The sequence below is a fragment of the Choloepus didactylus genome, chromosome 8, assembly GCF_015220235.1.
Source record: "Choloepus didactylus isolate mChoDid1 chromosome 8, mChoDid1.pri, whole genome shotgun sequence".
Taxonomy (NCBI): Eukaryota; Metazoa; Chordata; class Mammalia; order Pilosa; family Megalonychidae; genus Choloepus; species Choloepus didactylus.
Genome location: NC_051314.1, coordinates 74,622,809 through 74,645,243, shown reverse-complemented (window position 1 = coordinate 74,645,243; position 22,435 = coordinate 74,622,809). Strand labels below are relative to the sequence as shown.

At 51.2% G+C, this 22,435-nt stretch overlaps 2 protein-coding genes across 11 annotated transcripts; one reads left to right on the top strand and one right to left on the bottom strand.

Annotated features, from left to right (window-relative positions):
* Positions 1-25: 25 nt before the first annotated feature.
* On the top strand, positions 26-8,597 carry MBD6 (methyl-CpG binding domain protein 6). 8 transcript variants are annotated; one of them, XR_005218322.1, is made up of 15 exons: positions 1,219-1,466; positions 2,476-2,540; positions 2,733-2,869; positions 3,193-3,295; positions 3,426-3,588; positions 3,811-4,851; positions 5,025-5,686; positions 5,967-6,120; positions 6,298-6,467; positions 6,602-7,015; positions 7,105-7,172; positions 7,392-7,455; positions 7,619-7,788; positions 8,062-8,125; positions 8,385-8,597. XR_005218322.1 is itself a non-coding variant. In XM_037845868.1 (13 exons), exons 3-13 carry the CDS (start codon positions 2,757-2,759, stop codon positions 7,691-7,693), a joined length of 3,027 nt encoding a protein of 1,008 aa, XP_037701796.1. In that variant the 5' UTR covers positions 26-667; positions 2,476-2,540; positions 2,733-2,756; the 3' UTR covers positions 7,694-8,597. The 8 variants fall into 8 exon arrangements, 4 of the variants coding, with proteins under 4 accessions (XP_037701796.1, XP_037701795.1, XP_037701798.1 ...); XR_005218323.1 differs by lacking the exon at positions 8,062-8,125; XR_005218320.1 differs by having other exon boundaries at positions 8,062-8,597.
* Positions 8,598-8,762: 165 nt separating this feature from the next.
* DCTN2 (dynactin subunit 2) lies at positions 8,763-22,435 on the bottom strand. 3 transcript variants are annotated; one of them, XM_037845871.1, is made up of 15 exons: positions 22,252-22,435; positions 21,349-21,417; positions 15,549-15,554; positions 13,124-13,220; positions 12,858-12,919; positions 12,454-12,552; positions 12,003-12,163; positions 11,671-11,821; positions 11,350-11,415; positions 11,096-11,134; positions 10,838-10,915; positions 10,679-10,750; positions 10,391-10,493; positions 10,179-10,270; positions 8,763-9,228 (listed from the first exon to the last, which is right to left on the bottom strand). In XM_037845871.1, exons 1-15 carry the CDS (start codon positions 22,285-22,287, stop codon positions 9,142-9,144), a joined length of 1,218 nt encoding a protein of 405 aa, XP_037701799.1. In that variant the 5' UTR covers positions 22,288-22,435; the 3' UTR covers positions 8,763-9,141. The 3 variants fall into 3 exon arrangements, with proteins under 3 accessions (XP_037701799.1, XP_037701800.1, XP_037701801.1); XM_037845872.1 differs by lacking the exon at positions 15,549-15,554 and having other exon boundaries at positions 22,252-22,434; XM_037845873.1 differs by lacking the exons at positions 15,549-15,554; positions 21,349-21,417; positions 22,252-22,435 and adding an exon at positions 15,216-15,527.

The window sequence follows — 22,435 nt, the reverse complement described above, 5'->3', positions numbered from 1 at the left end:
GCCCTCAGCTTGCCAGAATCCATATTCTTTGCCCAGTAGACCTGATTCTGAGGAATCACTTATCTTCCACCAATTGCCCTCTTGTGCCCTTTGCCAATCTTCCACCTGCTCTTTTCACAGTCCTATGACCCCGCTGCTGTGAGGAGCAGGGCACAGGCCTCCTGCCTCCAAGGTGTTGGGAGTTGTGACCACCAGTAGAGCCTTCCTGTCCGGGATGTGTACGTGCACTTGAATGTTAGACTGCTCCGAACTGCGTTGTCAGGAGCCCAAAAGCTAGCCTCAGCTGCCCTTCACTTGTCCGGGGACCTTAGACAAGCCACCTAATATTTCTGTGCCTCACTGTTATCGTTTGTAAATTAAAGATGAGTTATGAAGGTAAAATGAGAGAAGAACTATGAATTTGGAAGCAGCATGAACAAAAGTAAAAAGCATCAATGCAAAATGCAAGGTATTTTTCTCGTGCCATTAGGTAGAGAACAGACCACGTGATGGCCTGCTACATATCCTGTCAGTTCCCTCACGGGGCAGCCAGAGTTTGTCTCAGTGGAAACTGTCACAAGGCCGGCTGTGACTGGATGGCAGGCCTCCGTGGTGGTGTGACAGTCACAGGTCCTCGGCCGGGCTGCTCCGTCGCTCTAGAACTCCATTTCCCCGTCTGTATGTGGAGGTGGGTTGGGTTGGACCAGATGGTCTCCCTTGGCCCAAAGACAGATCAGGTTGTCAGTGACAGGCAGAGGTCACGTGACTTGACAGGCCGAGGTCATGTTGTGACATGTTGACCTGGGGAGGCGGGTCAAGTCCCAGCACACTACCCGGGAAGCCTTTGGGGCGGGGCAGGGCAAGTCGCGACTTTCATCTTTTGGGGCTAGCTCCTCCCCGACCTGGCATTCCTGGTTCCCCTTGCAGATTATGGCTTTGTAAGGGGCCCCTCCCCGAGGAGGGTGGGGATTGGCCACCAGTGGCCTGGGAAGAGGCGCAGATCCTTCCGCGGAGGATGGGGGGGGCCTGCGTGGGGTGTTTGTTCTCTTGAGGATTAATGGGGGGTTGTGGGGGAGGGGCAGGCGCGCTCCCGCATGCGCACTGCGGCCCCTCCTGTTGGCTCGTTGCTGTCCGCTGGGCGGGGGCACAGCCCCGCCCCTCTACCGTCCGGGCGGCGGCGGCGGCGGCGGCGGCGGCGGCGGCGGCGGCGGCGGCGGCGGCGGCGGTAGCGGCAGCAGCGGCGGCGGCGGCAGCAGCAGCCTGCGCGGTGCCTTCTGGGAACGGAATCCCCAGGGCTGCCCCTGGCCCCCATGGCGCATGCGCGGGAGGCCGCTCGGTGATCCGCGGCGGCGGTGGCGGCGCTTCCTGCTAGGACTGGCCGGGGCCGTACCGGAGGCTCGGGCTCCACCGACCCTCCTCCCACCCCCTCCCACTCACCCTCTGGGCCGCGACTGCGCAGGGCGGGGCCGGCCGAACCATGGGCCGCGGTGAGTGCGGGGCCCGGCCCCCCCAACACTGCCCCTCCCCCTCCCCTCTCTTCCAGTTCCTACCCTCTGCCCCCTCCGCGTCCTCTCGGCCCCTTTCCCCGGCCCCATCCCAGTTCCCCCGCCCTCACCTGCCCCCGCCGTTTCTCCTTCTCACTGCCTGACTTCTGCCTTCTTCACCTCCCTCCCCTCAGTGCTTCGCCCACCCTCCGCCCGCCCTCTCCCCAAGTTCCTTCCTACTTCGTGCGCCTTCCCCTCCTCCCCAAGCTGAGGGAAGCAGGCCGGGGTGACAGGGCGCCTTGTTATGAGAGGGAAAGTTTGGAAGCCGCCAATGTGGTTTGGGAGTGACGGTGAGGTCGAGGGGGATACTTGCAGGTTTGAGAGGCGTCCGCACATATCAGAGGAGAATCTCTCTTAGAGCTAATTTGAAGCCGAATCTCCTTGCCTGAGCTTGGGGGAAATTCAGGAGCTTCTCAGTGTCCTGGGAGAAGACAAGACTGATTCCTACATCTCTTAAGACCCACATGAACTTGATCAGTGATTGTCTAATGGAGCAGGCATGGGGGGTGTTCTGCTGGTACCACCACAGGGGGCAGTTGGGTAACTGCCCGGTGACCTGTGGGGCAATCTATAATTTTTATATGATCTTCCTTGGGGAGGGAACAGCAAGGGCCAGACACTCTGGGAAACTGCGTAGTGGTCTGGCATTATGGGAATTTGCCCACACTCCTGGGTAAGGTCTCCTGTCCTTAATGGGACAAAGGGCCTTGTTTTTCCTATATCTAGGCCTAGGGCTATGATTCCTTGGTCCCTGGGAGTTGAGGCGCTGATCCTCTGGTCCCTAGGGAATGGGCTTGGAAAGCATGGTTGTGGTCTCAGCCAGCAGATCCCTGAGAGCTTTCCAGGCACTTATCTCACGTTATTAAGGCTCTTTCCCCGAGAGAGTCATGGACTGTGGTGCTTTCCTGAGTTGGGCAGATTCCTGACAGTTCCTTCTGTGCTTGCGTTGCAGGTGTGGGCTAAGCTGGCGGCCCCCGGCTTTAGACTGGACCCCACAATGTTTGCAGAGATGTTCAGGTAGCCATGGTGGTATGGCAGAGGGTTCCCTCGTTCTTCCTCCCAGCTTTCTTAAGAGTTTCCCCTTGCCACCCTGCGGCATCCCTCAGTTCTCTTGGGTCTCCCCACAACCTTTGCCTTCTGGGAGTATTCCCTCAGGTACTCAGCCTAGCTCAGTCCTCTTAGTGCCCACATCAATGTCTGTGTTATCAGGCACGTGGGAGCTGATTACACACAATGAATGGGGGCAATGAGAGCAGTGGAGCAGACAGAGCTGGGGGCCCTGTGGCCACATCTGTCCCCATTGGCTGGCAGCGCTGTGTTCGAGAGGGTGCTGTGCTCTATATCAGGTACGGATCTTTAAAGCTCTCCAAGTTCTATTACCCCGACCGTCCTTTGGTTGCCTGGTTTATGTCTTTCCCACCATTTCTCTTATAGCCCATATCTCTGGTACCCTGTTGCTCTTCTCCAGTCCATTTGCCCTCTTCAGTCTTTTTGTTCTCTATCTCTGGCTCTTTGAATCCATTTTCCCTCTCTCTGCCTCTTCCCACATCCCTTACCCTTTGCCTTTCCTCGAAAGGTCCTTGACTGACTTAGGAACTGTCCTGTAGGAGTATCTTGTGATTCAGTGTCAGCTAACCCCATACCCCCCTCTCACCCTGTCCTCTCCCAGCCCAAGTGGCACAGAGCTGTCTTCCTTGGAGCAAACTCGGAGCTACCTCCTCAGCGATGGGACCTGCAAGTGTGGTCTGGAGTGTCCACTCAGTGTCCCCAAGGTTAGAGTCTTGAGGGGTGCCAGAGAGCACAGGGATAAGCCAAGAGATTTAATGCAAATCACTGATCACAGTAGCCCTTCTCACAGATTCCACCCCCTCAGGGTCCCTGTCCGTGCCTTCTACCATACAGGTTTTCAACTTTGACCCTTTGGCCCCGGTGACCCCAGGTGGGGCTGGGGTGGGGCCAGCATCAGAGGAGGACATGACCAAGCTGTGCAACCACCGGCGGAAAACTGTTGCCATGGCAACTTTGTACCGAAGCATGGAGACCACCTGCTCACACTCTTCTCCTGGTGAGTCTTCTTCACACTACAGGAAGACTGAAGAAAACCTAAGTGCCTGGAAGAAGGGTGGTGGGAGGACCTCTGTATAGAGAGAGAGCAAGGAGAAGGGTGTAGTGGGGAGAGAAGCGGGTAGGGAGGTTGGGAACTTGTGGGAAGTGAGACTGGGGAAGATGGGAGGACATTTTTAGAAGGGGAGCCTCAGGCTGACCTTCCATTTCTCATTTATTGCAGGAGAAGGAGCGAGCCCCCAAATGTTCCACACTGTGTCCCCAGGGCCCTCCTCTGCCCGCCCTCCCTGTCGAGTTCCTCCTGCAGCTCCACTTAATGGGGGCCCTGGCTCCCTTCCCCCAGAACCACCCTCAGTTCCCCAGGCCTTTCCCCCTCTAGCAGGCCCCGGGGGACTCTTCTCACCACCAAGGCTTCCTGACCCAGTTCCCTCTGCGGGTAGCAGCAGCCCCTGTTTCCTCCCAAGGGGCAATGCCCCCTCTCCAGCCCCACCTCCTCCATCTGCTATCAGCCTCAATGCCCCCTCATACAACTGGGGTGCTACCCTCCGATCCAACCTGGTGCCCCCTAACCTGGGCTCTCCTCCAGCTCCCCATGCCTCTTCCTCACCACCTTCAGACCCCCCCTTCCACTGTAGTGATGCCTTAACACCCCCTTCTCTGCCCCCAAGCAATAATCTCCCTGGTCCCCCTGGTCCTGCCACTCAGCCACCAGTGTCTTCAGCCACTATGCACCTGCCCCTGGTTCTGGGACCCCTGGGAGGGGCTCCCACAGTGGAGGGCCCAGGGGCATCCCCGTTCCTTGCTAGCAGCCTGCTCTGTGCGGCAGCCAAGGCACAGCATTCCCCGCTACCCTCTCCCAGCACTTTACAGGGCCGACGGCCCCGTGCCCAGATGCCCTCAGTTTCCCACTCCTCATCGTCCCGTCCCTCTCAGCGTCGTCCCCGCCGACCCCCAACTGTATTGCGATTATTAGAGGGAGGAGGCCCTCAAACCCCTAGACGGAGCCGTCCTCGGGCCCCTGCTCCCACCCCACAAACTTATTCTCTTCCTGAGCCATCTCAACCTATGCTCCCTTCTGTGCTGTCCCTGCTGGGACTCCCCACCTCTGGCCCTTCCCACTCTGATGGAAGCTTTAACCTTTTGGGGTCAGATGCACACCTTCCTCCTCCCCCAACCCTCTCCTCAGGGAGCCCTCCTCAGCCCAGGCACCCCATGCAGCCCTCTCTGCCTGGGACCCCCAGTGGCAGCCTCAGCAGTGTGCCAGGTAAGTATCACGGAGCCCTTCCTCACCCTTGGTGGAAAGAGACAGCCAAGGCATGTAGTGGGGAGTTTAGAGAGCTTTTGGGTGGTTGACAGGGTTGGGGGCACGGAGGTTGGGTTCTTTGGACATGGGGAGAAAGGGCCTCTTTTGAGCTGAATCTCTTTCTTCCTTTGCAGGTGCCCCTGCCCCACCAGCTGCCTCCAAAGCCCCCATAGTCCCCAGCCCTGTTCTTCAAAGCCCATCTGAAGGGCTGGGGATGGGGGCGGGCCCAGCCTGCTCTCTGCCTCCCCTGGCTGGTGGGGAGGCTTTCCCTTTCCCCAGCCCTGAGCAGGGCCTGGCGCTGAGTGGAGCTGGCTTCCCTGGGATGCTGGGGGCCTTGCCTCTCCCTCTGAGTCTGGGACAGCCCCCATCTTCTCCACTGCTCAGCCACAGTTTATTTGGTGTGTTGACTGGGGGAGGGGGACAACCTCCCCCTGAGCCCCTGCTACCCCCACCAGGGGGACCTGGCCCTCCTCTAGCCCCAGGCGAGCCCGAAGGGCCGTCGCTTTTGGTGGCTTCCTTGCTTCCACCGCCTCCATCAGATCTTCTTCCACCCCCTTCAGCACCCCCTAGCAACCTCCTTGCCTCTTTCCTGCCCCTGCTGGCCCTGGGCCCCACAGCTGGGGATGGTGAGGGATCTGCAGAGGGAGCCGGGGTCCCAAGTGGGGAGCCATTTTCAGGTTTGGGAGACCTGCCCCCCCTACTTTTCCCCCCACTTTCAGCCCCTCCCACCCTCATAGCTTTAAATTCTGCGCTGCTGGCTGCCAGCCTGGATCCCCCCTCGGGGACACCCCCCCAGGTGAGGATAGGAGGTGGCTGGGTGGGACAGAACAAGAAGTAGTGTCAGAGATGGGAGCTGGGAATTGAAGGCCTCTAGTGTCCATGCCTGAGCTCTTCCTCAGGTCCTCTCGGGAGGGTTTAGTTCTTGACTGGGTGTAGGATGGCTACAAGAACCAGGTCTGTATTTAATAAGCCTGGTCTGTCTCATTGAGTTTTCAGGGAGATTGTGTATGTGAAAGTATTATGAATCTGCTGACTAATTTATATATGGAAATGTTACAACCATTCTCTCTCCTTAGCCCTGTGTCTTGAGTGCCCCCCAACCTGGACCACCTACCTCCAGTGTCACCACGGCAACTACTGACCTGGGGGCCTCCTCTCTGGGCAAGGCCCCCTCCAACTCAGGGAGACCCCCCCAACTCCTTAGCCCTCTGCTGAGTGCCAGCCTGCTGGGTGAGTCTGAGGGTTGATTCTTGGAGAGAATGAGAAAAACGGAAGAAGTAAAAATTGGTAGTAGTGGCTGGGTGAATTTGGGAAGAAAGTCTGGCCACTGGTTAAAGAGAATAATAGGGTCTGTTCATCCTAATTTGCTTGCCTAGGGAGAGCCCTGACCTTATAATTCCTCAACAGGTGACCTGACTTCGCTGACCAGCAGCCCTGGAACCCTCCCCGGTCTGCTGCAACCTCCTGGTCCACTTCTCTCTGGCCAGTTAGGGCTGCAGCTCCTCCCTGGGGGGGGAGCTCCTCCACCGCTCTCAGAGACTTCTAGTCCCCTAGCCTGCCTACTACAGAGTCTCCAGGTGAAGGGTGTGGGTGTGTATGTGTGTGTCAGGGAGAGAATTTTTTTCCAAACTGGAAATTTAAGGCTTTCCAAATTATATTAACATGGGACTGTATTTCAAACTGACTGGAATTTTGTTTTTTTTGCCTGCAGCTTCCTCCAGAGCAGCCAGAAGCCCCCTGTCTGCCCCCAGAGAGCCCCACCTCAGCCGTCGAACCAGAGCCTGCCCGGCCTCCCCTCAGTGCCTTAGCCCCACCCCATGGTTCTCCTGATCCCCCAGTCCCTGAGCTGCTCACTGGGAGGGGGTCAGGGAAACGGGGCCGGCGGGGAGGAGGGGGACTTAGGGGCATTAATGGTGAGGCCAGGCCAGGCCGGGGCCGAAAGCCTGGTAGCCGGAGGGAGCCTGGCCGGTTGGCCCTGAAGTGGGGAACACGTGGTGGCTTCAATGGACAAATGGAGCGGTCCCCAAAAAGAACCCACCACTGGCAGCATAATGGGGAGCTGGCTGAAGGGGGTGCTGAGCCCAAGGATCCACCCCCTCCTGGGCCCCACTCTGAGGAGCTTAAGGTGAGTGCAGTGATGGAGGTTGGGCTGGGAGGGCTCTGAGGAAAAGCTAGGGCCATGGTGCCTTTTTCTAACATTTCCTACACATACAGTCCATCTTTTCCCAGGTGCCCCCTGGGATAGTCAGAAAGTCTCGTCGTGGTCGGAGGAGAAAATACAAGTGAGTGTTGAGCCCATCACAATCTTGACCTTTCCCTGCTGCTTGTTGAATTTATAGAAATGTCCAAAGAGTGACTTTTAACAAGGCCATAAATGTACTGGAATTTGAATAAGGATATGATGCTTTTACTGTCCAGATGTAGAAAGGTTGTCAGTCAAACTCTGAAATTCACCTTGTGCTTGGGGAGTTGGTCCTGATCCTCTGTGCCCCTTATTGCAGCCCTACCCGAAACAGCAATAGCTCCCGCCAGGACGTTACATTGGAACCCAGCCCCACAACCCGAGTAAGTGTGTGTAAGTGTGTGTGTTTGGGGGCGTGGGTGGGAATGGTGAGTATGAGAGATGTATAAGGGAGGAAAGAAAGGTTAGAGGGAATGGGGAGAAAAATAAAAGAATTCCTGATGCCTAGCAGTTTGATCACTTCTTTCAACCTCCCATCTCGTATAGGCGGCTGTCCCTCTGCCTCCCCGGGCCCGCCCTGGCCGTCCTGCCAAAAACAAGAGGAGGAAACTGGCCCCATAGCAGCCATACCTGGAGATGGATCTGACCCTGACTGGGGAGAGCTGAGTGCTGAGCCTTGGGAGCCCCTGCTAGCCACCTGTACCTGTGGACAGTGGGTGGGGGCACTACTCCCCACTCAGAGCACAAATGCAACTCCTTCCCCTACAATCCCATCCTGAGCCATTGCAGGGGTTAGGGAAACTCACCCCCTCACCCCCAAAGCCATGTCACTGAAAAGGTCTGGGGGTGTGTGTGTGTGGTATATGGCCCTCTCCCCACCAGGCGCTAAGGGGAACACCCCCTTCCCCAGGTCTTTTATTTGTTTAAGTTATTTTTGCACAAGTGACTCTTTTATATTTAATTCGACTTCATTGCCTCCCTTCTTAAAGCCAGCAGGCTCAGTTTACAAACCTGTGAGCTACTGTTGGCTGCTGCCCTCCTTCCCAGTGAAAGGTACAAAGCAATAAGCATCATGCATCCTCCCTCACCCCTCCAACACCCCTCTGTCTCTGGCTCAGGTTGCTCAAAGCACAGATGCCCCTCTTACCCTGTCCCCAGGTTTGAAACACATAGCCTCAATTCAGGGTGTAGCCAGGTTCCCTTCCATTTTCCTCTGGGATATAAAACGGGGGTAAGGGGGCAAAGAGAACCCTCTGGTCCTCTCCTCCCATACACACTACACTGCCCCTTCTCCCCCCATCAAAACGCTCAGAGACGTTGTGATGATGCGACTGAGGATTATGCAACGTGGTCCAACCGGAGCGGCCAGCATGACCAGCTGTCCAGGGGCTGCCTCCTGCCTTTTCTTTTGTAAAGACAAGACCCTTGGGAGTTTTAATTCTGTTTTGTACTTGCCCTGTGGGGCCTCCACTGCTTTTCTATGGGAGACACTTAATTTAACAGATGAGAATATTTTGAAACTCTGGCTCTGGCTCTGTACTCATTTTTCTTCTTAGTTCTTTGGTGAGAACAGGTTACAATTTAAATCCTTCTCTTGAGGTGGAGAGTGGCCTAGGACCCCTATTTTGCTGTGAAGGTCTGTCTGTCTCTCAGCACTGCCTCTTCCCCAGGAAACACAGCAGAGGCCACACAGAGTACAGCATTTAATGGTCAGAAAAAGTTGTACAGTATTACAATCAGCCACAGAAGCTGTGTCAGAGGACAGAACTCAAGCCTTCTCCCCCACCAGACAAAGGAGTATTGGACCTTTACTGGGCCCATATCCTCGTCCCTGGGGCTTGAGGGGAGACCACCATTTACTATCCCCCAGCTACCATTCTGTATTCAGCAGGGGAGGGATGTAAACCCCACATGCAAGAAGAACCCCTTGTCCCCCCCCACCCCCGGTGTCAAATAGATGAGGATTCAAAAGTTACAGTTAAGGGGAAACCACTGAGGGGACAGCCCTAATAAGCTGTTCAAGTTCAAAAGAGTAGGGATTACCCCTTTTCCCCATCTCTCAACGGTGCTCACTTTCCCAGCTTCTTCGTCCGTTCATCAATGCTGGCAAAGTTCCCCTCGACTGTGGCCAGGTTTTCACGCATGGTTGTCTGCACCTAGAAAGTGACAAAGAGGTTTGCCTTTTTGTCAGGTCCTGGTGATCAGGGCATCTGGATGAAGACCTGAAGAAATTCTCTCGGAAGACAACAATAAATAAATAAAGGGAATTATAGCTTATGGGCCCCGGAAGGGAATGTTTACAGCAGCAGTTTTCAAACTGCCCTTGTTGAGTACCGTGGAACTGGCTTGGAGTCTGTCAAGCAGTCAGGAGTCCAAAAATTCCCAACCTGATTTCAACCAGAAAAGTTCTTTTATTAGTTTATACAATCAAGTAAGATTTTGTTGAAATGAGGGTTTCACTGGTTCAAAAAATTTAGAAGACCACTCTAGAAGGAAATATATTAAGTACTTTGCATATATTTTCATGTATCCTGATTGTCCTGTGATGCTGCTCTCTTGACTTTAAAGCTCCCTCCAGCACTGAGAACACATCTCCAGCAGAAACTGAGGGCCCACTATGTGCCCAGCATTGCTAAAGAAAGAATGACGAAGTGAGGCTCACTGCCGAGGGTCAAAGGAAGTGGCAGAACAAGGTTGGAGCCCAGCTCCTGACTCCAAAGCCCATATTCCTTTAAATGTACTGTGAGCAAGAGCACGTGGAGGATGACTCCATGGAGAGTAAAGCAAAGCTGAGACTACAGAGAAAGGATAGGTTTTGTAGGCAAAACTCATGTTGACTGACACCTTAACAATTTGCCCATATTATTTCACCTAATCCATATAACTCTGAGGTAAGTGTAATCTTACAGATGGGAAGATGGAGGTTCATGGGTTAAATGAGTTGTCAGATGTCCCACAAACACTGACAATGTGGAAACTCAAACCAAGCCCCTGCCACATCATCATACTACAAAATGGACTAAGGCAGAACCCTATGAGAAAGCCGGAGAACCTAGTCTGTGTGTGCTGGAGAAGGGAGGTGGCAGATCAGTAAAGGGGTACACACCTGGGTCAACAGAGTGGTATTGTCCTTGAGGGAACTAGCAATCATCTGCTGGGTGGTATCCAAGTGTGTCAGGAGCTGCCCAAACTGCATGGCTACAAAAGAGGGTAAGAAAGATATGGTTGAGACTAAAATCTGAGACTAAGGAGGGAGGGGAACAAAAGCTGCCCACTTTTCAATTCCTTTTATGGCATCCCTGGCTGCTGGCTTCCCACCTTGCTCATGCAGCTGCTTGATGGTGACAAGTCTTTGCACCAGCTCAGGAAGGGCAGAGGCAATGGGGCTCCAGCGCTGTATGGTTTCATATAGCTGGTGCACCTAAAAAGACATGACCCAGCACAGAGTGGGTGGAGAAGGGATCAACTAGGCAAAGGGAAACATTGCCTTCTCTCAGCTAACTGCTGAAGACAGGGACCTGAGGACTGATGTTCTACCAGGAAGACTCGGACAATATGAGGGAGCAAGAAGGAATATGAGGATGGGGAAAAAGGTGTCTTCCTGACCTTGTTTTGTGTATCTGCATCTTCTACAGAGGCTTTATGCTTGGCAATCTCATTCACCTTTCCCAGGACACTCTGAAAGCACAGATTGTAAGGTTGGTAGTGAGGGCTTCCAAGGGCTTCTAAAGCTACCCATAATTTAGTCTGCCTTCCACTTAATACCTGTAGGCGAGCTTCCACTTGGTCCAAAACCGCAAGGTCCAGGGCGCTCACCTTTGCCTGCAACAGCTCTACAGTCTCCTGGGGGTGGAGTCAGGACAAGGTTCGTGAAGGGGGAATGATCAGACTAGGAAGAGGCTCCCCCTTGTCCCACTAGGGTTAATTAACATAAAGCTATAGACCCTAAAACAATTCTCAAAACAAACCCAATCCCAAAATCCCCCTCCATAATCCAAACACTCCAGTTCCTTCTATACTTACCATAAGACAGGCTCCCTGAAGACCTGCAGAAAGAGGATTCTGGTGGGAAAGGGAGGGAAGAAAATAGTGGTCCTTATGTCTCCATGTGATTACCACTTTCTCCCATCCTTTCTGGTTCTCAGCTGGCAACCCACTGGCTGACCCCTATAACTAAGGCCCTTTCTTAACTCCTCCCAGGCTTATGTGGAATGCTATGGTCCTTAAAGCTTAGGATCCAGGTTATGAGGCTGACTACATATAAGAGAACACCTGACCTGGGCATCCTGATCACAGCGTACAGTAGCCTCCAGCTCTGTCAGGCGCTTCTCAAGTTCTGCAACCTAAAGGAAGGAGGTGGGAGGAACAAGATCCTGCTCTTCCCTGCTTGCTGTTCTCACACATACCCCCCCCCCCCACCACCACCACCACTGGCTTCCTTTCCCCGAAACACATCCCTAGCCACAACCTGAAAATCTTAACTGAAAGGAGGGAAACATGGAGAATGACACATTGTGGAATCAGAAGCATTCATTCCCAGCTAGCTTTTCCCATGTCTGATCCCCCTGCCCCCCAATCAAGACCACATACATACTTACTCTGGCAGCTTGAGAGAATTTGTCCTGCTCAGGTCGAGAATGTAGTTCATATGTGACAAGGCTGCTATCGGGGGGAGCCCCACAGGTTGTCTTTCCCCCTGAACCAGCCCCTTTGCTGTTCTTTGTTGCTTCCAGCTGCAGCAATAGGCGCCTGGGGCAAGAGGAGACAAAACAGACGTGAGCTGGCCCAGTCACTCACTCTCACTTTTGCCTCACAGTTGGTATTAAGGAAAAGCTAGACAAACTCTCCCCTTAGTATCCTTGTCAGTACCTGGCTGAGACCCTCCTTAACCCCAATCAGCAGTGATTTCCCAACAAAGTAGGGTACCCACTTAGCCAGAGCTCCATCAGGATCAGTGAGGTTGATTGCAGCATCTGGTCCCAACAGTTTCTCCAGGTGGGAAGCAACCAGCTGCTGCTTCAGGGCTGCAAGCTGTTTAGCCAGCACCACAGGGGTCAGCTTCTCCTCAGCAGCTGACTCCTTCACTGTCATCTGGTATGAGAAGAGGTGGAGACAGTGAGGAATGGTAAGAATGAATCAAGAAAAAACAAAAATGGATCAAGACCCTTAAGGATAGTTGTAGGTGAAAGTCACTGGGATGGTCCTTAGTATAGTGGATTGTTCACCCATAGCACTAAATGTAGATTTGTGTGTACTCCTCAATGCTGAAAGCCTCAGCTCCCTTATCCTGGAACTTTAGGGAATCTTTCTCCTCCTGCTGGGTGTTCTAGGGATCAATGCCTATAAGCCATAGCCGAGTGGAGAGAAGAATTGGTAGTTACCTTGATTTTCTCAACTTCAGTTGTTAGCTCTTGGACCTCATGCAGTAGTCGCTGGTACTTTTGCTGGGGTGTCTCCTTCACTCCCAGACCCTCTCCAAGCTAGAGAGCAAACACAGAGGGTGAGGCTACACCTCCCATTACAGAGAACCTCAAGGATTTATCCAAACCTCAGGCCTAAAACATAGGGGATCATGTCCAACCCAGAATCCACAACACCCCAGGATAAAGGAATGAGAAGTAGCCAGAAGCTTAGACACACTCCACAAGAAACAGAAAAGGGGCAAAGTGTCCTTAACTGCATTCTTTTGGGTTCCCCAGGACCCCCAACCAGAGAGAAACTCCTCCTAAGTGCATGCTAAATGAGATCCCTGTGACTTCCTGTTCTCAACACACATACAACAAACCATTTCATAGTCTCCAGATTCATATCCTGTCCTCTTGGTTTTTCCAATACGATCTGAGAAATCTGCCAGAAAAAAAGAAAATGGAACTGAGGGCCTGACTTAGACCCAGGGCAGTCATGATTTCAGGTGACTGAGAGAGTTTCCACAAGAGATCTCCATGAGGGGCTCTTCCCCAAAACAAGAGTCACTAAGACCTGAAGACAAGCAGCCACTTCTCATGCTTGCCCTCCAGGCTTCCCCCCACCTAACTTTCAGCCCAGTCTCACCAAGTCCCTTTGTTCCCACTCTCTTGTCCTTGAACTTGTCGTAGGCAGCATTGGGATTGACAATGATGTGCTCCACACTTGTGCTCGTCAGCTCCTCCTGCAGGAATAGGTGATTCACATCAGTGGCAGAATCAGTCCCACCCTCATTTCCCCATTATCCACAGTATCCCCAAACATTAGGAGACTGGGCCCAATTTTTCCAAGAAAGAAGGGCAGCTCCATTCCAAGCTGTTGACACAGGCTCAATCTAGGAAACTGAAGCTTCCTGATAACTTTGGAGTCTCAACTGTATAAATATTACTAGCCTGATTCAACCAGGAACAGAAGCAGCACAAACTCCCCACCCACTCTGTACATAAGTCTCTCCACCCCCCCCCCCAAAGTTATCTGGCACACACCATGCACTCTAGGCCAGAAACCAACCTGACCTCTTTTAACCTCCCCCTCCCCAAAGCAAATCTGCTTGCCGACTGAGGAAGTCCACTTTAAAGCTACTCTCCCATTCCTGCAGGAGGGAAAGAGGAGGGAAGGTAGACAATCAGGCCATTAACTCTGAGGGTAAACACTAGGACTTTAAACCCGCTGAAGGGAAGACACCAGCTCTCAGATAAGAAGGAAGGTTGGCAGAGGGCCTGACCAGCAGCCCAGTTTCCAGGCTGCTATTTTAAGGCCAGGGAATTCAGGAGGTAGGGAGATGGGGCAGGGCATACTAGCTTATTTTTTAGGGGACATCTTAGAAGCAAGAAGCATAAGCAAATATGCTTGTCAAAAGAACCCTTGGGGATTGGCTACATGCAAGCCCTGAAATGGAGAAAGCCCCGCATCTTTTCAAAGAGAAGTGCAGCACCTGCCTCTTCTCTGACCCCTCTACTGTGTCTCAAACAATGAAGTTCCTCCAGAAGCAGGGGGACACAGTAGAGGAAAGTGAAAAAGAGACTCTGCCCTAGAAATTGAAGCAGTTTCCTTTCTTACTAGAAACTGACTTCCTGTCCAAAGATTCCAGTAATTACATGAAGACTGGGCTCTCCGGACTGCATGTCCCTCCTTCACTTGTCAGAAGCCCAAACACTCTCATTATAGTTCTAAAAGGGGGAAGGAAACCCAGAAGTGCTTTTCTGTGGGAGATGATATCTCCACCTTCTACAGGAGAAAGGCAAAATGAGTCTTCTGTCCTTCAACTAGGACAATGGTTTTCAAACCTAGTTGCACATTAGAATCATTTAGAAAATGTTTAAAAAAGTTGTGTGTTGGGGGCGGGTACTGGGCCTACCTCTGTAGATTGTGAATTAATTATTCTGGGATAGAGCCAGGGCACTAGGCTGGTTTAAAAGCTGCCCAGGTGAATCTGATATGCAGCTGGGACCGAGAACCTCTGCCTCTGTGTGCAGGTATGTGTGGGAGGTGAGGGGGAAATAGAGGGACATCACGGAGAAAGAGCAGCAGTTGGAAGGAAGCCCCATCCCTCACCTGTGCTCTGATATAAGCAAAGGAATCAGTGTGAGTGGCAGCTTTAAAAATTAAGGGAGGAGAGGGGGTAAGGAAAAAACAGCAACCTGGGTCTTTATCTCTTCTCCAGGGAAGTGCTGGGCAGAGGATAAGAGTTAAAACTCAAGGGAAAGCAAGAGGGCCCAACATCCTGCTTGCAAGTGTCTGGGGGAAGGGGCAATTAAGTCCCAAATCATTATCTCTTTAACCTTCTCTGAAATGTCATGGTCAAAGCACCCACCAGCCACAGTTGTGGTCATCGGTACGAGAAGGACTCATGCTCAGGACAGACAACCATCTTCCCTTAAGTTCACACTCAAGAATATGCTATTCCTACCTGTGAGAGCCCCAATCAAGAACAAAGATGTACAAATCCATTAAAAACAAACAAAAGCCTCTTCAAGAAGAGGAATAGGAGGCATAATCTACAAACCAAGGAAAAATTAAACATAACTACCATTTGTTAAGCCCTTATTATGGGCCAGGGACTGTGCAGATGAGAACATATTTTCTTATTTACTTTCCTAAGTAGGGCAGTGGTGGAGTAAAACTGCGTAAACACAGAATGGCTGGACAATAACAGGGATGAGCAGCACTTTCAACCCACTATTCCTTGTTGTAGGAGCGCGTCCTGGGTCAGAAGGGCTGCCCGACTCTGGCGTCCTCTTGGAGCCTCTTCGAGGGTGTGGCCCCAGAAGATGCACGTGGACAGCACATGCTAGTCCTCCAGTGGCACCTACTCCATCAGTGTCTAGGAGCTCTGGGGCATGGGTTGGGGGTAGTGTCATTCCAGTGATTTGTGAGATGGGAAAAGATTGTGAGCTGGGGGGTGGGACTGAATAGAGGGATAGAAGCTTTAGTCGAGACAAAAGGACAGAGAAACAACTGCCCATCACAGCACACCCCATTACAAAAGCAGATGAAAGGTCAGGCTTCTTACCAGCTCCTTGCGGTTTCCCCAGAGGTGAGAAAATCAAAAGAGTTAAAAGGAAAGGGAGCAAAGGGGATGGGGGTGAGGGAGGGAAAAAAAAGACAAAATTGTTATTAGCAAATTGTCACATGCACTACATGGTAGTCTTCAAACACACTTGCACCACAGGGCCCCAGGGGAGCCTAGCACAATTTGGGGGCCAAGAAATTTCAGCTGGGGTCACCACATACCCCAAGAGAAAGGAGAACATGGGACCCTTTCCTCTCTGGTGGTGAGGATGTCATGAAGCTTTGCCATCAGTGGCAGCAACTGAGGATTGTCTGAGGACTAGCAGATGTCATAAGCTAGTGCCATGAAGTAGGAAAGTGTGGAAAGAGAAGGCTCAGGTGCAGAGGAAGCTGTGGAGATGGTCAAATATGAAGCAGACACTATGGAGGTTCTGAGGGCCTGTAGGTAACTGAGGTCCATAATTCTCAAGGTGGAAGCTCCCCTTACTAGTTCTTGGCCCAAGTCTTCCTGTCTCCTGTTTTCTCTAGTTTTGAGAGAATTAGATACAATGAGAGTAGAAAGATGCACATGCTCATGTGGGTAGTTTGATTTGACGTTAGGTTAGGCAGAACAAATTATGTCAGCTACAGATGGTAAGTTTAAAGAAATGTGAAGTACCTAATTCCAGTCCCAATCTTATTTCCTGCTGCCAGAGGACAGGTTCGGCAAATCCTGCTCCCTCATGCAGCCTAGCCTATTGGTATCTGCCTTGATCATGACTGGTAACTTACCCTGCGGCTCTGAGGTGTCCAAGGCAATCTGCCATGATGTGTTAGCACAAAGAGTCCAGAGTACACCAAGATTCCCAGCTACCACCCCATGTGCAGAACATATTTCCTCAACCCTTAGTTCACAAGAGTCACAGGGGCTGGAGGGCAGACAAGGGGGAAGCATAAGAGTATTTCAAAGAGGCCTTATTTTAGTCCAGGCCACACAGATAAAGATCCCACTTCCAGGCAAGGCTGCTGAAGAACTGACAGAAGGGAAAATCCTGCCATATGCCCTGCCTCTCTTGGAGCTCTGTTGATGGGTAGGTCAAAGTTGAGGATGGCTATGTGCATAAGAAAATACATGGTGGAGTAAAGACCATGCTGCTTCCTGCCACAGAGAGTTCAGCCAGACACCTCTGAATGTTAACCTCTCCATTCTCTGTCTGATGCCAGGATCCAGCCCAGCCAAGATGCCTCCTTCAGCCCAGGGTAGAGGTGACTCCAGGTCCTGTAGTCCAGGCTATGATGTATTGGCTCAGAGTGGGCAGTGGGGTATACGCACTCAGGGGTGCACATCTGAACACATGAGGGGAGGCACATGCTCTGTACCTTTCTTTTATTTGCCCCACCAACCTAAAACCAGCTTGGGAGAAACTCAAGGAGGGAGAGAGGACAGTGGGTCATGCATTCAAGCTCAAACCAGGAGGAACAACAGAACAGGGGAGGACAAAAAAATCAACAAAAAGGAAAACTGGTGTATTAGTTTGTAAACAGTATATATCACTTCCAGGTCTGTCCTTTGAGTGGGGGTGAGGAATGATGAGATTTTATTCATAATTCCTGAAACGTGGAGTATTAAGTAAGAGTCACTATGGAAACCTAGTACACCACAGCCACCTTGATTGGAAAATCCCAGGTGCCCCGATCACGGGTACCAGCTTACCTGATACATAACTCCCAATCGTTCTCACTAATGGACTCCCAGACTCCCCAGGGCTGTGTGGCTAAGTGGCTGTGCCTCAGAAGACAAGATCTGAGGTTCTAAATCAAACAGACAGGAGGCCATTGCTGCTCTCTGAGCCTGTTCAGGCTCTATGCCAAAGCTGTAGCCAGGGTAACTTCAGAACCATGATGACAAGGAAGATGGATAGTACTGTAGAATAAAACTGTCCAGGATGGACCTCATAATACTGACTATCCATCCATTTCTAAAGGAGGGGTACAGAAGCAGAGAGACTTGTGAAGCATAAACAACCCAAGTTATTCTTTTCTTAAGAGTGTATACAACACCCTTTCTCTCCTCCCCGTCCCAATTTACCTTTCTCCAAACATACAGGGTATTAAAATGAAGTTTTTTTCCCAGCAATAATCCACACACAGCTAAGAAGTGATTCCTGTGGCCAGGCCCCTTGTTCTCCACTCTTGTCTGAAATGGCTAAAAGTCCGATTTCTCTTAATTCCATTCTAGTCTGAGCAGGAGAAAGGCGACCCCCTTCTAACTACTTCTAAATACCTCATGTCCAAAAGCATTCACAGCCTCCATGTTTTATCCCATCCTTCAATGGACAGTTTTATTCTGCAGACCTCACAAAGGGAAGAGACAATGATTCATGGATGAGAGTTGTACTTCTATACCTTGATTAATGATCTTTAAACATAAGGCCAGCAGGCCCCACAGTGACCCACCTAGGGACTCATTGGAATTTAAAACAATTAGCTACAACAACAGCACAGTGGCAGAGCATTGCATGCGAGACGGCAGATGAAAAAAAAAACATGCAGAGAAGAAGCATTGAATGGTCTTACTTGTGCAAACTAGTGTCCAGGCAAGGTGGTAAGGAGGGAGGATGGGGGAAGCATTAGGAAAAACTCAGGTAAGTTCAAGTGCGCCAACAGTCAATGAACACAATCAAGCATATTCTATGACATCCCAAACTGTAAGGAAGAGAACCTACTGTTTCTCATCTCAGGCTGGAGGAGTGTCCAGCAGTATCTAATCTTTGGAGAACTAAAGCTCTGCCAGGGCCCCACCAAGCTATGCCTGGTCATTTTATTCCCTTTCACGTGGCACTGGAGGTGATTTTACCACAAAGGGAGGAAATAAATCCTGTTTCTAAGGTCTTCTTAATTTACTCTTCTTGCTCCAATGGTTCAAAAGCCATGAGCAGAATGCCTCACAGACCAAGGAAGACTGTGGGCTCAGAAGGGTGGGAATCCCATTTGGGAACTACCTTTCCTGTCCAGACATATTAAGATAAGTCTCCAAACAAGCCCATCATCCCAGTCAATGCAGAGTGTCTGAAATGCAGAGGAAATCCTCCCAGATTGAGGAGGAAAAGGCTATTCTGCTCCATTTTCTGGCCCATTCCTAGTTTGGAATATTCTATTTCCTGCTAAAATTGTTTTAAGGGGACAGTAGAAAAAATCAGGATCATCTGCAGCAAAATTAAAATCCTCTACCACTTTCCTCTCCTCTTCCCCCCACCCCATGTGGGAACAGCAAAACTTTTAAATATGAGTTAAAGTAGCAAGATCTTAAAGGGACATTAGAAGACATTATTTCCTTCAGCAGTCCAATTTCATCCACAGAGGAGAAATCGGAAGGAAGTAAGAGGACAGTGAGGGTTAACAATACCTGACATTCCTTTAAATAAAAACCTGGAGACCCTCCAAAAGGTTCCACAAGAAGCTGGTTATATTGGCTGTCTCCAGGGAAGGGAACAGAGTAGTGGCGGGGGTGGGGGGGGATGGGGGGGTAGGGGGTGGTGGATAGACTTTTCACTATAAAGTCCTGAATCTTTTGTTCTATGTGTAGATATTACCTATTTAAATTTTTTTTTTAATTAAAGTTGAAAATAATTTGGAGACTAAGGCAGAGAACTCTGTTGCTAGGAGTTAGGAAGGTGACTGAAAACCTCACAGTTCAGCCACAATAGTGCTAATGTGCAGCTGTCACCTGTGCTAGGTTTGGGGAGGGTATGTGAGGAGACAGACTGCTGCAGAGAATCCAGGCCTCATGGACACAAGATTCCTGGACTGTAAAAGTGCAACCCACTGCTCCTCACATTGCACATTTACGTTAGTATTAAGAACAGCAGAAGAGCTATTACTCAGCTGACTTCCCAAAAGCTGTCTCCTAAGGCCCACAGGGACCTGCAAGGGCCAGATATTAGCTGACATCAGGAAACATCTCAGCCACACGGGCTCTTGCAGCAGTGGAAGGTCTCCCCACCCCATTCACTCCTCCCTAGTGATGGTGAGCCACTTAACTGGCCTTAGGTGGTGAGGCAACTCGGCTTCCCCTGTATTCACCGTCAAGCTCCTAAGCACTGTTAAATGACATCCTGGGCAATGAGCCTCAGAAAATGAAGACTCATGGTATCCTTTCCCCACCAATCCCCCCCCACTCCCCCATGCTACTAAAATAGGCTGCTCAGGCTCAGCAGGAAGAAACAGCCAATCTGAGCCACACATTCAGCTTCTGCCATGCCTGAAATGGGTGTCATATTCTTATTATTAAGAGATCTCCCAGGTCCTTCAAAAGGAAAATGACAAGGTGTTTTCTTCCACCTGGAAAGGGGACACCTATGATACTACCCATTTATATCACAGTTAGTGACAAAGTTCTATTTACTATCTCACCATGAAGGCTTGATATCTTTTTGGCAGAACTGAGCAATCTCTGCACTGTAGCAGTTCAGTGAAGGCCTCAGCATCCACACCCTTACCCTGTGAGGCCAGAGGCTGCTTCCTACTAAGATACCTCTTGGAGTACAGGTGAGCACCCAGGTCCTTAGGCAATGCATTATTCTGCATTGATCTCCACATACTCAAGCTTTGGGGACAGACTAACATGCCAGCAGATACAGAAGCCACAAGAAACACCACTGAGAGAGGGGACAGTGAAGGCGTTCCCTAAAAGGCAGAAGCTTCTTCCACATGGGGGAATCAAATAAGGAATAAGTGAGTACACCAAGCCATACATTATAAGCCAGCAATCAGCGTTTCCCTGAAATAACCAGCTCCACAGATACAGCCACAGGACTTACAGTAGTACATGCTGAGCCTGATCCCGCTGACTCTTGGTCACATCTTCACTCAGCTCTCATACCATCAAAGTGACCCCAGCTCAGCTTTCTTTGGAAATAACAGAATCTAAAACACATCCTATAAGACATGCTAATCCATCTTTATCCCCTTCAGCACTTACATACAGAGTTTCTACTATGCTGATTTTCATTCATTCAGTTTTGTTTTCTCCTCTGTGTATTTCCTGCATATATCCTAACTCCCCCATTAGTCTAGAGCTCCCTGAGGTCAGGAACATTTCTTCCTTTCTCCGCATTGCACAAAAATCAACACAGAATGAAAACTTTCAAGAAACAATGCTAAGTGGTGACCCTCCTGGTTAAAGTGTGTCTACAGCTAATTCCTTCCTCCTCAATCTAGATGTCTTCTTAGACCTGAAAGTGATACCAGGGTCTCTCCTCAGCTGATACGAAAGATTTATGTTCTCTCTCAAACTTATTTTGCTCTGATCAGGTTCCTTATCTTTATAAATTTTCCAAATCCTTTTCTTCCTTGTCCAATGGATACTGAATATTGATATAAAAAGTATTCCTCTATATTTCAAAGTCTAGCTTCTGGTAGGACACTACTGAACATGTACTGAGTGAAATACTTTATGAAAGGGAAAGCCTCGTCCCTAATGTCAAGCAGTTTATAAGTGCTCAGGTCTCAGGATTCATTACCAGGAGACTAATTAAGTCTCCAGCCCCAAACCTAATTGATTTGAGATAGTCCGATTTTATTTAAAAGGCCCAAGGATCAGGGCTTTGCCAATAGGTCTTCTTGTTTTAAGTCCATGAACGTGACTCTCCTTCATGGCACCGCTCATTGTTGGCTGTGAGGCCTCTGCAAGCCCTGAAACCTATACCCATCTAGGTTGGGGTTGGCATACATGCTTATTGCTCGCCAGAGAAGGGAGAGGGCCTGCCCTGGGGAAGACAGATCAGAGTCCAGAGGAGTCCTGAGGCAGCACACAGTCTTACCGCATCAAACTCTGCTTGATCATCCTCAGGTAGGTCGCTGGTTTCATAAACATCTGGCTCGTTCCTGGCCTGCAGGTAGAAGCAGTGATCACCCAACCTCACTACCCAGCATCCAACACACCATTTGAACAAACTAACAAAGAAAGCAGAGTGTGATGCCGAGACTCTGTCCTTTCACAATCACCTGCCCGAAACAGCATGTCAATTCCCCATATTTTAGAGGGGTGAGGATGACAGTGAGGACAACTGGGACCCGATGGTAAACGGTGTTAGTGATAACAAAGATGTTACCCTGAATCTGGAGGGGGGCAAATCCTTGCACTCATTATGTCAGAAGTAAGTAAGCGCTATCCTCAAATTAGCCCCTATACACCATTACCATAGCACAACTCCCACCCCGAGGATGCAGGTAGGGTGACACAAAGATAGCACACGTCGGCATGTGCATCGGGGAACAAGTTCCCGTAGGACAGAGTTCCACTTCTGGCACAAAATTGGTGCTACCACCCTAACCTCTTCCTTGGCCGGGTGAAGGCCATCACTAAACAACCTGTGTGTCTGGGGCGGGGTGGGAGGAGGGCTTATGGAGAGATTTGGGGCAGCACGGGCAGTGTTGACAGGGCTGATAGAAACAGTAGGGCACAAGTGGAAAGCGCCTGGAGCATTCCGGGGCTGGGGAAGCGGCAACTGCCGGAAAGTGGGCCTGCTGCTCCGTCCGACAGTCTGACTCAGTCGGGTCGGAGGAGTCCAGAAGGTGCTGCGGTCGGTCGGGGAGGGAGCGGCAAGCGCCTTTGGAGCGGAGGAGGGGCTGCAGGCGGGAGGGGCCGCGGGTGTGTGTCTGTTGGGGATCCTTGGTAGGTCGGGGGGGCAGTCGTGGGGAGCCGGGGCCGGCCCTGTACTCACAATGCCGGGAAGGTCGGCGTATTTAGGGTCCGCCATGGCGGCGGCGAGGCGGGGTTGGGGGACCTGGCCTCGGAGAAGCCGGGGCTGATGTTCGGATAAGGAAGAGGCTGAGGCCGGGTCCCAGGCTAAGGCGGCAGCAAAGGGAGCGGCGGAGGAGGCGGAGAAGCTGGAAGTCTCGCGACAG

Bases quoted from the DNA above. Each gene is read 5' to 3' on its own strand.
- DCTN2 (XM_037845871.1), bottom strand. From the start codon at position 22,287: ATGGCGGACCCTAAATACGCCGACCTTCCCGGCATT. The intron at 21,418-22,251 runs GTGAGTACAGGG...TTCTACCTGCAG, and splicing joins ACGCCGACCTTCCCGGCATT to GCCAGGAACGAGCCAGATGT. The intron at 11,822-12,002 runs GTGGGTACCCTA...CTCTTGCCCCAG, and splicing joins CCTGATGGAGCTCTGGCTAA to GCGCCTATTGCTGCAGCTGG.
- MBD6 (XM_037845868.1), top strand. From the start codon at position 2,757: ATGAATGGGGGCAATGAGAGCAGTGGAGCAGACAGAGCTGGGGGCCCT. The intron at 4,852-5,024 runs GTAAGTATCACG...CTTCCTTTGCAG, and splicing joins CAGCCTCAGCAGTGTGCCAG to GTGCCCCTGCCCCACCAGCT. The intron at 6,121-6,297 runs GTGAGTCTGAGG...ATTCCTCAACAG, and splicing joins GCTGAGTGCCAGCCTGCTGG to GTGACCTGACTTCGCTGACC.